Raw genomic sequence first — 17124 nt, 5'->3', positions numbered from 1 at the left:
TTCCACGTAGTCGACAAATAGGCAGGCACAGCTGGGACCCATGTGAGTGCCCATGGCTAACCCTATTGTTTGAAGTAAGTGGGAAGAGCTGAAAGAGAAATCATTGAGAGTGAGAACAAGTTCTGCTTGGCAGAGGAAAGCAGTGGTGGAGGGGAACTGGCTAGGTCTTGTGAACAGAAAAAATGGAGAGCTCTGAGGCCTTCCTGGTGGGGGATGGAGGTATATAAGAACTGGACATCCATAGTAAAGGTATGGGCAGAGAAATGGCAGAGGGAGTTTAACATGCCAAAATGTGAAGTGTTGCATCATTATAGAGGCATTACAATATATTTTTGCAGTGTTGACAAGCAGAAGTATCTTGAAGTCCAAGTTCATAGCTCTCTGAAAATGACTGCACAGGTTGATAGGATGGTTAAGAAGGAGTGTGGCATGCTTATTGAGGTATTGATTTCAAAAGTTTGAAGGTTATGTGGCAGTTTTGCATCTGGAATATTGCATTCTGTTCCTGTCACCCCATTATAGATAGGAAGACTTTGGAGAGGGTGCAGAAGAAGTTTTACCAAGATGTTGCTTGGATTATGGGGCATGTGCTATAATGAGAGGCTGGACAAACTTGCATTGTTTTCTCTGAAGCGGCAGAGCCTGAGGGAAATCTGATGGAAATTTATAAGATTTTGAGAGACACAGGTAGAGTAGAGAGACAATATCTTTTTCCCAAAGCTGAAATGTCTAATACCAGAAGGGATGCATTTAAGGTAAGGGGGGGTAGTTTCGAAGGAGATGAGATGGGCAAATTTTTAAACAGAGAGTAGTGGATGTCTGGAATGCACTGCCTGGGTTGGTGGTAGAGGCTGAAACAATAGAGACTTTTAAGAGACATTTAGATAAACACAGAAGTGTGAAGAAAATGGAAGAATATGGATGTTGTGTACACAGAAGAGGTATGTTAGTTGGCCATTTGATTACTAGTTTAATTGGTTTGGCGCAACATTGTGAGCCGAAGGGCCTGTTCCAGTGCTGTAATGTTCTGTGCTCTATTTTCTATGTTTTATCAGTTACTGCTGTCATTCAATTGAAGTTAGGCAACTTCTTCTGATTTCACAGTAGTAACTTGTAAGATGACTCTTGTGTCCACAGAATCACATCGGTAGGTTAAACCAGCAGCAGCAGGAGTCAGGTATGGGTGATAATTGGCCAGAGGCACAAAATGTTTTTAACAAGAGTTATGTTTAGAAAATTTTACGTCATAGAACATTGTTCTAGATACCTAACACCTAGCAGTGCTGGATTTTAAGCGAATATTCTGAGCAAAAAATATTTAACTTTGCAGAAAGTGGCTGTAAATATATTTAAATTATTCAGTTTCTGCCTTTTACAATGAACCAAAGAGGCATTGATAGTGCAGCTGTTAACATTCCATGAACCCCTTTTACATATAGCAATTCAGTAACATAATGAAGGGATGGAAGACATGGAGAAAGGAGGGGTGGGAGTTGCATTTAGTGATGCCATGTTACTTTGATTTGGTCCCCTAAACTATTGGTCTAAGCTTAATGATTCTTCATTTTGCTGGTCTGTTTGATTAAAGTAGAAGAGCCCAAAGATTATGCGTGCTTTCAATTTCCACCCTGAAATTTTGTTTGTTGCTAGACGAATCTCACAGCCGCAAAGTGTGATCTTTTAATTGCATTGGATCCGGAGAAGCAATCACGTATCCCGCAGTCTGCCTGCTTTGAAATGGAGACTGTAAGGTAAAGCGGAAGCTAGTTCGAATGAATAGTGGGATTTATTTGAGAGTGTGTCTCTTTGTTTCCTTTCTTCAAACTAACGTGAACACACAGTGTACTGTCTTTTCAAAAACAGAAGAACAGCTCATTGCTTTCAGTAAAAGGCTTTAAGGTCTTTACAGATCTTTTATTGTGCATCTATGATCTTTTTCAGTTCAATTACAGGGAGATCTGTTCTGTAAACAGAAATATAACCGATATCTATAAATTAGCATATTCAGTTTTTTTTGGGAAATGACATACAGCTTGATCTGTTGCACCTCCCACTAGTGGTCTTTTTATTCAGTTATTCAGTACAGGACCAGGTCCTTCGTCCCATTGGGTCCATGTTAACTATGAAGCACCTTTCTGTATGAATCCCATTTACCAGTGTCATAGTCATAGTCATACTTTATTGATCCTGGGGGAAATTGGTTTTCATTACAGTTGTGCCATAAATAATAAATAGTAATAAAACCATAAATAGTTAAATAGTAATATGTAAATTATGCCAGGAAATAAGTCCAGGACCCGCCTATTGGCTCAGGGTGTCTGACCCTCCAAGGGAGGAGTTGTAAAGTTTGATGGCCACAGGCGGGAATGACTTCCTATGACGCTCTGTGTTGCATCTCGGTGGAATGAGTCTCTGGCTGAATGTACTCCTGTGCCCACCCAGTACATTATGTAGTGGATGGGAGACATTGTCCAAGATGGCATGCAACTTGAACAGCATCCTCTTTTCAGACACCACTGTCAGAGAGTCCAGTTTCATCCCCATAATATCACTGGCCTTACGAATGAGTTTGTTGATTCTGTTGGTGTCTGCTACCCTCAGCCTACTGCCCCAGCACACAACAGCAAACATGATAGCACCGGCCACCACAGACTCGTAGAACATCCTCAGCATCGTCCGGCAGATGTTATAGGACCTAAGTCTCCTCAGGAAATAGAGACGGCTCTGACCCTTCTTGTAGACAGCCTCAGTGTTCTTTGACCAGTCCAGTTTATTGTCAACTCGTATCCCTAGGTATTTGTAATCCTCTACCATGTCCACACTGACCCCCTGGATGGAAACAGGGGTCACCGGTACCTTAGCTCTCCTCAGGTCTACCACCAGCTCCTTAGTCTTTTTCACATTAAGCTGCAGATAATTCTGCTCACACCATGTGACTTGGTATATTGCCGATAGGACTGCTTAGCTAGATGCTAATTATACTCAAGAGATTCTAATTCTGATTCTGGAATAAATAATTGAAAGTTGTGGGCCAAGACTCTTCAACACGACTCGAAATGAAGGGAGCAGAAGCCAGAATAACAAGGTGCGAGGAAGTGGAGGATTAAAAGCTGATAGATGGTAGGTGAGTCCAGGTGAGGGGGAAGCTTGGTGGGTGGGCGAAAGGGGGTATGAAGGGAGAAGCCGGGAGGTGATAAGTGGAAGAGGTAAAGGACTGATGAAGAAGATATCTAATAGATTCCCTTCCATAGATGCTAGTTAAATATTGTGAGAGCAAATACTGGAAATTCAAAGCAACACACACAAAATGCTTGTGATGGTGGTACAGTTTGTACAGTCATCCCCCCCCACCCCCCCACACACGGCTCCGACAATCCAGGTTCAATTCATTCGCCGATGTTTGTGCAGGTTCCTGGCTCTCCCTACGTGCATTTCCCTAGGTGTTCTAGTTTCCTCCCTGACCCCAAAGATGTGCAGGCTGTTTAGTTAATTGGCCACTATGAATTGACCCTATGAGTGATAGAATCTGGGAGGAGTTGATCAGAATGTTGAGGGATCAGTTACAAGAAAACAATTTGTGAATGAGTAGCTGTTGGGCCAGCATCTACCAGATGGGTTGAATGGCCTCCTTTAATGTCATGAAATAGTATGGCAGCCAAAACCATACACCACATTCCAACAAATCTTGTGTTGTAGAGTTATACCATAACTTCTCTGTTGGTATATTCTATGCCCTGGCTCATAAAGGCAAGCATCCTGTATACACTCTTCACCACTTTATATTTACATGTGTTGCTACAGTTATTGATCTTGGACTTGTATGCTAAGGGACATTATCATGCATTGTGTTGTCCTTCCAAAGTGCTTGTACTTATCAGGACATTAGTTCTATCTAGCATTTCTTCAGCTGGACAGCAAATGGGAAAGGAGCCCAAAAAGTAAAAACAAATGTAGATGATCATTCCATTCATTCACACATGGTTTAGATTTTGTAAGTAAGCAGTTACTTAAATCTCAAAGAACCTCCATTAAATGAATTTCTTTAAGCACTGCACTAAATGGTAAGATTAATAAAAACTGAAAGAATCTTAACCTTTTGTTAGCCTGGGTTTTTTTTTTGAAATTAAAGTACATTTATTGGTGAAGTATGAACATGCTGCCATAGACCACCCTGAGATTCATTTCTGGTTTCAGATGTATGCGTTTCAACACAACACATTCCCAAAAAAAGATGGTGCCAATGGTTTTTGCAGAGCCAGGCGACTTCTTCCAGTTTGTTCATGAAACAGCTTCTTCTTCTTCTCTTATGTCTTTTCTTTCTTTTCTTTTTTTTAAAATTTTTTTTTTAATTTTTATTTTTATTTGGATAAGGAATTCACAAATATCATGTACTTTTTTTCACACATATAACCTTTTCCATTTTTTAATTAAGTAAATAAGTACATAGGGATTGGATAATTATGTCTGCGGGCAGGAGCAAGCATGAACAAATTAGGATATAAACACCTACAATGGTTGATACATAGGCTTATATACAACATTTTGGACCAGTGGAAATGGTCCAGAAGGGTTATATGGAAACTATTATTACCATTTTTCTTAACAACTAATACCATTACTTAGCCTAATAGGTTAGATTTACCACAGTACATAACTATCTATTTAAGTGTTTATTTTCTTTTTATATCATCTCAATGTGTACTTAAGAATGTATAAATAATTGTAGTTTTATACATATAAAAAAATGGAAAAGGTTATATGTGTGAAAAAAGGGTTTTATTTTTCTTGAGTGGTAATTGAAGTGAGTCACTCAATCAAATAAATATTTTAGTGTTATAAAACATTCTAACACTCACATAGAAAATCTACAGCTTTTTATCCATTGATGGGGTCTATTTTAACTGATGCAGGTGGTTTGTGTGTGATGGATTCTTCTAAATTTGGTTTCTACACAGGAATGTTGTTGAGGAAAAAAATACCTAAATCTGCTTAAGAAAATTAAAGCAGGAATCTAAAATCAAAGTCAAAATAGAAGGTTTTTAGGAACATATTAAAACAAAACCCAGCTGGTGGTGTAGTGGCATCAGTGCCGGACTTCAGGACGAAAGGTCCCGAGTTCGAATCCAGCTGGCTCCCCTGCACACTTTCCATCCGTGCTGGGTTACGAGCTGGTGATCTCCTTGGAAGCTCACCCGGCAGAAGGCAATGGCAAACCACTGCTGTAACTTGCTTCGTACGCGGTTCCCCACTACGTCAGAGAGGTGTGGAGGGAAATCGTCCGTTAACTGGAGGAACTCCAGATGCGTCGTACCTTCCTTTATTAAAACAAAATAGAAGAGAAATAGTGTGGCTTAGGGAATGAATTCAGGCCTTGAAGCCTGAGTAACAGAAGGTGTGTCTGTCCATTGATGACCAATTAAATGTAGGGAATTTCAAGATGCCAGTTTGAGTGGAGATAACTCAGAGGGTTGTCAGGATGGAGGAGGTTACAGCAAAAGAGATGATTAAGACCAGTAAGAAATTTAAGTGAGACTGATAATTTTCAGAGCAACCAGTCTAGGTCAGGAAGCACAGAGACGACTGATGAACAGGGATTGCTGCAAGTTAGGATGTGGCTTGCAAAGTTTTCAAATATCCTTGAGATTACAGAGATAGAGGGTGACCCAGACTGCTGTGGAATGTTGGTCATAAGAGGTGACAAAGGGATCGTTTGAGCAATAGATGAGCTAAGGCAAGCTTAGTGGGGCATTGTTATGGAAGGGAAGATAGGTAATTGTAGTGAAGGTCAACTCTGAGTCAAATATGACACAGAGGCGGTGATCACTTGGGTTTAATGTTAGACAGTTGCCAGGGCAAGGATGATATTGGTGGCTGAGGATAGAGTTTGCAGCAGAGAACAGAGTCTTTCCAATTTTTAGTTTCCATTATTCTGTCTGTTCAATTCTGGATATGAAATAATCAGCCTGGTAATTTGGGGACATTGAAAGCATCCATATATGAGGCTCTGAGTTTAAAATGGCTAAAAGTTGAAGTGGAAGCTGGTGTCATGGTTTTAGATGTTGCTTGCAATGAATTGAGGAAAAGAAAATCTAAGGATTTATTCTGGAAAATGAGAGAGAAACTGAAGGTTATCATTTGCAAATAACAATAAATTGATATAATCTAGATGTAATTCAGCATCCTTGTAGTTTTAAGCTCCAGGTGCATTAAAGTTACATTCACAGCAAAAACAGAAAATGCTGAAAATGTTCAGCAAGTGATGATGAGGAAAGAAAGCTGAGCTAATGTTTCAGGCTGAAGACTGTTTGTCAGAGCTCCACCAGCATCTGAAGTTGATCTTTCCTATTTTCATTTCCTGAGAAGGAATTCTTTCCCGATCATTAGTGCAAAATTAATTCAAAAAAATTGGCTACCCCTGTTGTAACTACCCCATACCTTCCAATTCTCTTTAAATATTCAAGTGCCAACATCTGTATGTAAATCTTACTCAGTATTTTTAATGGAAGGCTAATGTCACAAATCACTGTTAATTATCTGTCTCCAAGATCACAGTTTTTAAATGAATTTTCTTCATGGAAAATGTGTAAGACATAATAAGGAAGAGGTTTATATTCTGCCATACATTAGAAACTGACACTGAAGATGTGTTTCTCTAAGCACAGGAAAGGCCAGAAGTTCTTTATACATGTAGATAAAAGAGGGAAGTTTCAAATGTGCCCTGATAATGGGGTCCAGTAGCAAAACTCCAACTGCTGAACTTGCCGAACTTTTCTGCTGTTGAAACAACTCGTGAATCATTATGAAAGCTGCTACAAAATGAGGGTTATGTGAACGGCCATTGAACTGAAGATAGGTTTCTAGTTTTATGATCAGAAAGTCATAGTGGTGCAAATTATTGAAACATTCTTTGGCCCACTATATTAATACTGGCAGTCAAATGCTCATCAAACCAGTCCCAATTATCAACATAGCTTTCTATGAATTGAGATTCAGAGGCTTGTCTAAAAAATTCTTAAAGGTTCTGATATTACCTGCCTCCAGCATCCATTCTGGCTGTGCATTTTATATTCCAAGCACCCTCTGAGGAAAGATGTTCTTTCTGATACTTCCTTTAACTTCGTATATTTATGTTGCCTGATTTTTGAAACCATGATTCTGAGGAAAAGTTCATTACCATTTACAACATCTACATGCTTCATAATTTTAGGTTTCTCCTTAGACTCATACGCTCCAAGGAAGTTCAGCTTGCTGTTCTTACTTATTTATGATTTGTTTGATGTTTTAATTATTAAAACTGTTTGAAATGCCTTATTCACTATGTATCAATTTTTTATTTATAATTTAATTTGTAATTGTTTTTAAATGTTTCTGAACATGAAAGCACTCAGTAGATATTATATATATTGAGATGGAGGAAAATGGGAACTGGCCTTTGGCCGTCAGAACTACAAGAGAAAGTTCTTCTTTGTATCATTTGATAACCTCCTGCCATCTGGGGCTTGTCACTGATTGTCAGGGTGCTACAGGTCATCAAACTTCAGATTTGGATTTAATAAGTTTGGGCATTGGGAAAATTATGGGCACAGATTGTGGCTCATGCTAGCAAAATATAGGCTATTTTGTCTTTGGCAGGGGAGAGACTAGAGCAGGAGATCCCAGCCTCTGGTTTAACTCCATTGATCCATGGAATAACAAAGTTTGAGAAACTCTGGGCTACAGAGACACACCTGCTCCGTATCAATCAGTTCATTATGGAGCATTTAAGATGTGTGACCATCCTACCAAGCATCTGCTCCCTATGAATATTGTGCAGTAGTATAAAATATATATTGCTAAATTCATAATTGATCTTGATTCTCTTTCAAAATTTTATTTCCTCGGCACTAAGAGGGCATCTTGTTTGCTGATAGTTCACAATATTGCACACAGTTGCATGTCTTTCACCCCCTTCCATCAGGCAGGAGGTACCATAGCATTGGCATAAGGACTATTAGAATGGTAAAAGTTTATTTCCCCAGGCTGTGAGACTACTGAACTCCCCACCACCACCCAGATCTCATCACTAATGAGGGGCCATTGCATCATATGATTTACTTTTTAACTTGTGTCGTAAATGCACCTTATGCTAAATGTCAATCATTTGGAATATATTTTAATTGCTGATTTATTTGTGGTAATATTACTTTCTGTGTTGTGCACCTTGGTCTGGAGGAATGTTGTTTCATTTGGGAGTATGCATGTATTGCCTGAATGACATTAAATTTGAAGTTGAACTCGAATTTGATAGTGCATATGGGCTGCAAGGGAAAATAAACAGTGTGGAGGAGAGGGAAAAATGTGAAACACAGCAAACGTAATCGTCCTTCTCTTCTTGTCTTCCCCACAGGGGGGTCTGATCGCTCTGTTGCTTCTCATCCTCATCTTCACCATGGTGCTGTACGCCCGGCGGAGGTGGTGCAAGAGGCGGCGGGTGCCTCAGAAGAGTGCCAGCACAGAAGCCACTCATGAAATCCACTACATCCCCTCAGTGCTGCTGGGGCCGCAGGCCCGGGACAGCTTTCGGAACTCGAGGATACAGGCCCACAACTCAGTGGTGGGAATGCCGATCCGGGAGACGCCCATCCTGGATGACTATGACTGTGAGGAAGAGGAGAATCAACTCCGCCCTGAAGCATGCAACAGGGAGGATGACTTTGGAAGCCAGGTTACCCGAACTCTGGAGAGTCTGGGCAGAGGAGAAGAAAAGAAACCAAGTTTTGCAGGTTGGGTTGGTTTATTTTCGTATTATCTTCCTTAATATTTTACTGCTCCTAATGAACATTGATGGGTTTATTTAACTTCAAACATAATATAAAGTGCCCATGTTTTATGCTTCAAGAAGTAGAAAGGCAGAAAATTAGTTATGTAACATTTACTTAACATCCTTCATAATGAAGCTTTATTTGACAAATCTTAAAAGCAAGCACAGAGCTTGCAGCATCCAGTAATCACGCAATGTCACTGATGAATAAGACTCTGCACAAACAGGCTATTCTCAGTTTGTTTGTGGCCAGCAGTTTTAAAGTATAAAAGGTTACATGGGGGAAATAGCGTGATCAAGTCATGGGCATAAATATTTTACAGTTCGACTGCATTTAATGAATTCTTGCAAAATGTGTGAATTTACATCGTTTAATGAAGCAAAAAAAAGAATATTGAGTAGAAACTGCTGAATGAAGTGCTGATAATCAGTATTGTTCAAACTGTGAGATGGACATTGTTTTTTGAACTGCTGGGGTAATTATGATGGCAAATAATTCCTCAGTGTTTGTAATAAGAAGGTCTGAAATTGTGAGAATTTTTTTGCAACTTTAAGTTGTTACTAATGTCTGACCACTGACCTTAAATTGACACAATGGGTGATTCTCTATGTTGCTTTTGCCTCAGTTACTGTTTTATTGTTGAAACCATTCTTTAGATTAATATTGTTGATATAATTGCAGAGGCATAGGGCTCTATCAAAGCCATGTATCTAATTCTGTGATCTATTCTTTGAGTGAGCTAACTGTAAAACACCAAACAAATGAGATTGAATTAGTGACAAATTGTCACTGAAGAGAAAACTATCACCAGGGAATAAATTTTTCTGGTCACTAGCATTTGAAGGTATATATGACTGGTTTTATTTTGCAGATTCGGTAGCATTGTGTGCCATGTGGGATACAGGAATAACCAGTGGCTCATGTCCTTGCACATATTAAGCATTAATAACCAGAGATGAATTGCTTCTATCTTTCTTTCAAGTTAACTAATCTAATTTAGCTCTGGTGAAAAAGGATGAAAATCTTTGAACAGTCTCAAATTACAATAGTTCCTCATTTAAAATAAGAATTGAAATGGATAGAATATTAATGATATTTAAACCTGTTTGTGGTTTCTGTGTCTGTATGTGTGATTGAACTCTGTGTCTCTATCATCTGATAAATGGGGTTCTGCACAATAAGTTATTTTCTGCACAATGTTACTTTCTGCACAATCAGTTATTCTGATCACTCCTTAGGTCCAGTCAGCTTCCATTGGTTGAATGTACATGCTGTCAACTATTGGGTTGACTGTTATTGCCTATTAAATAAGATTTCATGGATTATGAAATGATTATTCTTAAGTGTGACTAAAGCTCCACAGATCCAAAGACTTCAGCCTGATTCATTGTAACTGACTATTTTTGTGGGTGAGACAAATGTTCGGAAAGTTCAGGGATCCTTCTGCTCTTCAATTTTGAAACATGAAGGATGACAGATTTGGAAAAGATAACCTTTGATACTTTAAGCTGGATTTCAGTAGTTTATGCTTGAAATCTTGTTTGTTCTGTTTGGATAGGTGAGGTAAGGTAGACGGTATAGAAACCATTAGCCAGGGACTTTTCATGGGCTTTGTGGCCTTCCATGCGTTTGTTAGTTAACCATGTAGCCACTGGGTTTAAGTCCCTTTCTTCTGCTGCTTCTCAACATATGATTTTTCTACTGAAGATGAATGAAGAAAATAATGTAAAGGGGCAAGTATTCCCCCAATTTCTGGGGATTACACCCCTACCATGCAACTGCATTGAGGCATAGAAAGGGAAAAGGCAAACAGAAGCATGGTAGGTCAGGCAAAGCTCACTGTTGCTTGATTAGGTCAGGAAAATTCTTGCTGCTCTTTCAGAATATGAAGCGCATGGAAATATTAAATATATTGGGCTTTCTTTGAGTACCTTATTTTTGCTGATTATGATCCAGAAATGTGCAGCATAATTGCATCTGAGACAATCTTGGGTATGGTTCTGGGTTACAATATGCACAAGAATCTGATTTCATTGATCTTATTGGGAAAAGCTCTCCACAGAAATATGGACCAATTTAGCAGTGAGCAGAACATGTGCAATTCTCTATAATGGAGAACTGCTTGTTATCAGGCCTATTTCAGACCCACAACACAAACTGTTAAGAATACCACTTTTGGTTATTAATGTATGGTGTTGCTATTACTGATAGGTAAATATTGCATGATACCTTTAATTGTCAAGTTAAGATACTAAAAATGGTCATACACTTTTCGTGGACTAGCACTGAGTTTCAATGGGCTATGTCACTGTGGACAGTAATGCAAACAAGCTCCACTTGGCCGTAACCGATGAACATGTTTAATATTTGGCAGTCACAGGATCACTTGCTGATCTTATGGTGTTAAATTCAATTACAATAACCCTCTTGGAATCTACATCAGTTCACCAAAGTCACCCTGAATTTGTAATTGAGTTTGGTTTGGCTTTGTGCACTCTCAGCACAGAAGGGATTTTTATTTTGATAAATGAACTGTCTTTTGCAAAGTGAGTTTTATTTTGTGAGTTTCTTTCCTGAAATGAAACTGTATCAGACATTTACGACACATGCAGTATATGAATTCACAAATTCAATGATGTTATACTGGACTGAATCTGTTTGACATTGTTTAGGAGAATTTGAAAGTGAGAGAAATGTCTGTTCGAATTGATCTGCTGACTTTGAAGTGAAGACTTTTCTATGTTTTATCTCACTCCAATTTTTTTACGCAGTTGCCAATTTGCAGCGACTCTTTTTTAACACTTATTTTAATGTCTCCAATCCTTCATGAGGTATCTTGGTCTGGTGGTTTACCTAATGTAATTGTTGGGTTTTATGAGTGAAAATAAAGATATTTATTGTCTGAGACCTTAAGACTCAATTGTAGGTAGATAAGAAAACAGAAGTTAATAAGCATGAGATCTGCTACGGGTTGTGATTTTCCATTAGCATAGTGCTTGGTTTATAGGACATCACAGAAAAGAATCCAGGCCTTTAATTGCTCTGATATTGAACATGGACCATTAAGGAGGAACAGTTTTTAGAATCTTGTTCATTATAAAAATAAAAAGGCCAATAGATTCATCAGGTGTGAACGCTATGTATCACCACTCACAGAGCAAAGATATTTATTGATTTGATAGTCAAGTTCTGTGTCTTGTCCCAATGTGACAATATGTTCAATATAAGTTGCCTTCTCCAATTCTCGAGGCGTGAGTTTATAATAGTTCTTTCAAATTCCTTGCACCCCTCCCAATAATGAATATCACTAAGTGCTACCAAAGGTATGAATATAAAGATTTTTAAAGGATGATCTCGAACACAGCGAAAATATGTTTTATCCCTCAAGTCTCTTGTGTTAAGTGCTTCATGGGAAGATTTGTCTTGCTTGATTCGAGTTAGCGACTTCATAAGCAAGTCCTGGTTCCTTACCATATTCATATTTTCAAAATAAAAAAATAGGCTTATCATCCAGATTTGTTTAAACATTTCTCACTTAGATGTTTTATTATCTTGTTTTATCTCAAAACCTTGTTATCCCAGTACCAAACATCTAAAAGGAAAATAGTCTTACTGATTTGATGCTCTGTTAACAGCTCATTGTTTAGAACATTGTAAGCTTTGAAGGCTGATTGACAGTCTTAATGGGATTAAATAAAGAATACTTAATTCTTCATTGTAAACCTATGTGATGCACACTAGTGTTCTATTCTTCTGTTGAGTTATGGAAGTGTAGCTGCAATTGGATAGTTCACAAATCCTATTGTCAACAGGATTAATAAGACATAAACAGAAAAATACTTTCTCTGTTCGATGTTAAATCAGTTAACTTGGAGTCAAATGTGAATATATAAGCAAGAATGAAGAGGAGCCGGAGGTTTTACATCCAGGCAGTATCTCCCACTGTTGTAGATGAATGCCAGATATTTAACAACTGTCAAAGGATAAAATGTAATTCAAACATTCTTTTTGCATTAAACATGAATTGAAAGTTATGCAACTATTTAAGCTTACACAACATAGATCAATTTCACTGGAAAAAATAATGCTCCCCACTTTCTCATCAACTGACCTCCCTTGCAAATTGTACATCATTTATTTGGCCTATCAACTTGCCAAGCCCATTAAACACATAGATTAAGTATGAATGATCATGAAAGGGAGAACACCATGATACCAGTTTATTAAGGCATTTTTAATGTTTGCACTAGATGCTGCATCAATTGAGCAGATCAAAAATGCCTGAAGTTCAGCTTCCAGATGTCGGAGATCCAAGCTAGTGTTCCTAACTCATTAAGCATTCAGCCACTGGAGAGAATATGGAGCAGAATGGTACCAAACAAGTGAATTTTGTTAAAATTTGCAGAAACCAAGATTTTCAAGATTAAAGAAAAATACCTGGGAAGTGATATTGCAGTGATGTGTGCCTGCTGTTGCATCAGTTAAGATAAATATAGTTATTTCCACTCACTTGTGAGAGTAGCGCATGGGGAAAAAAAATAAACCATTAAAAAAGTAACTTCAGAAATAATTCCAAGAAGTTTGTCACAGAATATGATAAAATTCATAAAATGAAGATTTGGATTAATTTGAGACTCTCGATTTGTTGAGGAATAAATTGAATTTTGCATTGTGGGAACCTGAGTGATTTCAGAGCAACCAAGTCAGAACCAGAATCAGGCTTATTATCACCAGCATGTGATGTGAAATGAAGATTTGGATTAATTCGAGACTCTCGATTTGTTGAGAAATAAATTGAATTTTGCATTGTGGGAACCTGAGTGATTTCAGAGCAACCAAGTCAGAACCAGAATCAGGCTTATTATCACCAGCATGTGATGTGAAATTTGTTAACTTAGCAGCAGCAGTTCAATGCAATACGTAATCTAGAAGAGAGAAGAAAAAAATAATAATAAATGAAGTAAAACATACTGATAATAAACAAGTAAAGCAATTGCGAATATTGAATAGATTTTTAAAAAGTGTAAAAACAGAAATACTGTATATTTTAAAAAATGAGGTAGTGTCCAAAGCTTCAATGTTCATTTAGGAATCAGATTGCAGAGGGGAGGAAGCTGTTTCTGAATCACTGAGTGTGTGCCTTTAGGTTTCTGTAGCTCCTATGTGATGATAACAGTGAGAAAAGGGCAAGCCCTGGGTGCTGGATGTCCTTAATAATGGACACTGCCTTTCCGAGACACCGCTCTTAAAGATGCCCTGGGTACTTTGTAGGCTAGTACACAAGATGGAGCTGGCTAGTGCCCATGTTGAGCTTCCTTATCTGAAGATTATACATTGGTCAAAAAGTATTCAGTGTATGTTGTCATCATGTGCCTTTACAGGTCTTTCAGTTGCAATCTCCCACCCTGCCAGAAGGGGGAGATCTTGGTGTGAGTAGTTAGTAAAGAATGAGGCTGACAGGAAGGGATGCTTGGAGGAGAGAAGTCCGTTACAGTTGTAATTAGAGATTGTGGGTGGGAAAGATGTGTACGGAACATGGCCGAATATTGGGGAGGGCAAGAATAATTTCTGTAAATGATTAGGGGTATCTGGATAGGATACTGCAAGGAATGGAGTTCGGGTGAATGAATAGTGGTGGAGGTAGACAGAGGATAGATGGGGAATAGGAAAACTCCAAAGGGCTCGCCCAGAGATGACAGCGGTAGGAGTGCTACCACTTGCAAAATGAGGGAGGATTTTTAGAAGATGATATTTCTCATTAGACATCCTTTGCTACCCAACTCCATGGTGTTAGCTCAGCTGGGGGGCCCTTGAAACAATGAACAAGCAAGTCCTAACACTTACTTCTGGAGCTGAATTCAATACAGAGTAGCAGATGTATGGTTTAAAAAAATGCACAAGTGACTTCAATCATGCAAGATAGCACTTCAGTTTTCAGGAGCACACTCTGCAAGGATAACGTTGCACTGGGTTGTGAATAAAGCACTGTACCATGCATTGAGATTTCTTGGCTATTGTACTTTAGTAAATTAATGGTACCCAATTCAGTCAGTCAGTCAGTCAGTGTCTGTCTGTCTGTCTGTCTGTCTGTCTCTCTCTCTCTCTCTCTCTCTCTCTCTCTCTCTCTCTCTCTCTCTCTCTCTCTCTCTCCCTCTCTCTCCCTCTCTCTCCCTCCCTCTCCCTCCCTCTCCCTCCCTCTCCCTCCCTCTCCCTCCCTCTCCCTCCCTCTCCCTCCCTCTCCCTCCCTCTCCCTCCCTCTCCCTCCCTCTCCCTCCCTCTCCCTCCCTCTCCCTCTCTCTCCCCCTCTCTCCCCCTCTCTCCCCCTCTCTCCCCCTCTCTCCCCCTCTCTCCCCCTCTCTCCCCCTCTCTCCCCCTCTCTCCCCCTCTCTCCCCCTCTCTCCCCCTCTCTCCCCCTCTCCCCCTCTCCCCCTCTCTCCCCCTCTCTCCCCCTCTCTCCCCTCTCTCCCCTCTCTCCCCTCTCTCCCCTCTCTCCCCCTCTCTCCCCCTCTCTCCCCCTCTCTCCCCCTCTCTCCCCCCTCTCCCCCTCTCCCCCCTCTCCCCCCTCTCCCCCCTCTCCCCCCTCTCTCCCTCTCTCTCTCCTCCCCCCTTGCTTCCTGCAGTACAGAAAACAATTACTCATTTCCAGATGCATGTTGTTGTTGTGCTTTTAAATTAATGGTTTGTATGTGAAGCACTTTGAAGTGTTCCTGAGCAACATTGTAAAGTTCCAGAAAAAGTTTTTATCTGGTTTAGATAACCACAGATTTAATTCAATTGTAATGTTTTCTGAAGTACTGAAGGAATTGGCATCCTCAGGGCTACAGAAAGACCACAACACAACCACTATATTCCGGTGCCATTTGTTTTATTGCGTTTAAGTGTTTAATACTTCTACTTCATTTGCTGAAGTATTGGGATTATTTTTATAATTTTGGCAAATGATTGTTTAAGGCTTAAGAAAATTCAGGTGCTCCGATCTGGTTGATTTATAGGGTTAGGGTGTTGTGCTGTTTCAATAGCTTCCAACAGTCCTATTTCTGAATTCATTTCTTCTTCTCTGCACAGTGCTTCATGTGTGCATCTTGAAATAGGTTAAAACCTTTTCTTTGACAATCTGAACACCTCTTTAGGAGAAGAGATATATCATGCCTCAAGAAAATAGTTCCAAGTTGTCCTGAAGATTCAGAGGATGAATATACTTCATTAGATCCTTCTGGATAATGCATATAATGAAGGTTTATAGATTGCAATTTTTCTTTTGTTTTCCAATTGCTTTCTTTCTCTCTGAATAGCTCAACAGTCTCTCTTGTGGATGCACAATTCATCTGCTGCATATAAACTGCAAGGCAAATGTCATGGAATAAACAAAGGATTCAAGTCAAGCCGCTTCTCCAGCAAAGTTATGACTTTTATGTATTGGTGGCTTTTATTTCCACATCGTTATCTTCCTAAGGGCTGTTTATGTTCTGAAAACCTCTAACTGTGCAATTGAATTGAAATGTTAAAACTAAAACTTGACTTGAATTCACATTATGCTGTGAAATAGTGAAGAGTATAATGCCAAGAATAGCCAAGAACTGACAAGACAATGAAGGATGAAAACACTGGAATATGAGGTCTTCCATTACGAAGAGGAAAGCGTATCACCATGTATCTTATAGAATGAACATGAGCAATGAGGAGATACTATCAGGAAACCTGTTTGTCTTTTGATGTTGTGCATCCACCTCTGTTGTTTCAAGAATGGCGAGCAAGACAGTGAAGGCCATTAGAGTCTGTGACACATAAAATGCCATCTTTCTGCTCATAGGAATATTTAAAATTGCCAAAGGTTTTTTAGAACATTTATGAAGGAAATATTTCCATTTCTTGGAGAAACGAAAAACAAAATTGGAGGTCTTCAATATCAATTGATCACCTAGAAATTCATTTGGGAAGTCAGAAAAAAAAAACGGTTCACTTTAATGAGTGAATGAACTAGCTCATAGGGAGAGTGGTTGAAGCAGGAGGTACAAGTGGATTTAAGGTGAGAGTAGACTAGCACATATGGGAAAATGCTGATAGTTCCATACCACCAGGTTCAGGAACAGTTAATAGTGCCAGAACAATAACCTCTCAGTTAATGTCAGCAAAACCAAAGAGCTGATTATTGACTGCAAGAGGAAGCAATTGGAGGTCTATAAGCCAACTCATTTGAGGCTCGGATGTGGTGGGAATGACAGTAACTTTAAATTTCTTGGTGTTATCGTATCAGAGGATCTGTCCTGGGACCAGCACGTAAGTGCCATCAGAAAAAAAGCATAACAGCGCCTCTATTTGTTAG

At 39.2% G+C, this 17124-nt stretch overlaps 1 protein-coding gene across 4 annotated transcripts in view; it reads left to right on the top strand.

Annotated features, from left to right (window-relative positions):
• Window positions 1-17124, top strand: part of LOC140186350 (astrotactin-2-like) — a 1795681-nt gene that overhangs the window by 509111 nt on the left and 1269446 nt on the right. For all 4 annotated transcript variants that reach the window (XM_072240512.1, XM_072240511.1, XM_072240510.1 and 1 more), the window contains exon 3: window positions 8387-8762. In XM_072240512.1, the coding sequence (XP_072096613.1) occupies window positions 8387-8762 (376 nt within the window). The remainder of the gene's footprint in view (window positions 1-8386; window positions 8763-17124) is intronic.

This window comes from Mobula birostris, chromosome 22 (assembly GCF_030028105.1).
Source record: "Mobula birostris isolate sMobBir1 chromosome 22, sMobBir1.hap1, whole genome shotgun sequence".
NCBI classification, from domain to species: Eukaryota; Metazoa; Chordata; class Chondrichthyes; order Myliobatiformes; family Myliobatidae; genus Mobula; species Mobula birostris.
Note: the sequence above shows the minus strand (reverse complement) of the source record. Positions and strands in the feature narration are given on the sequence as shown.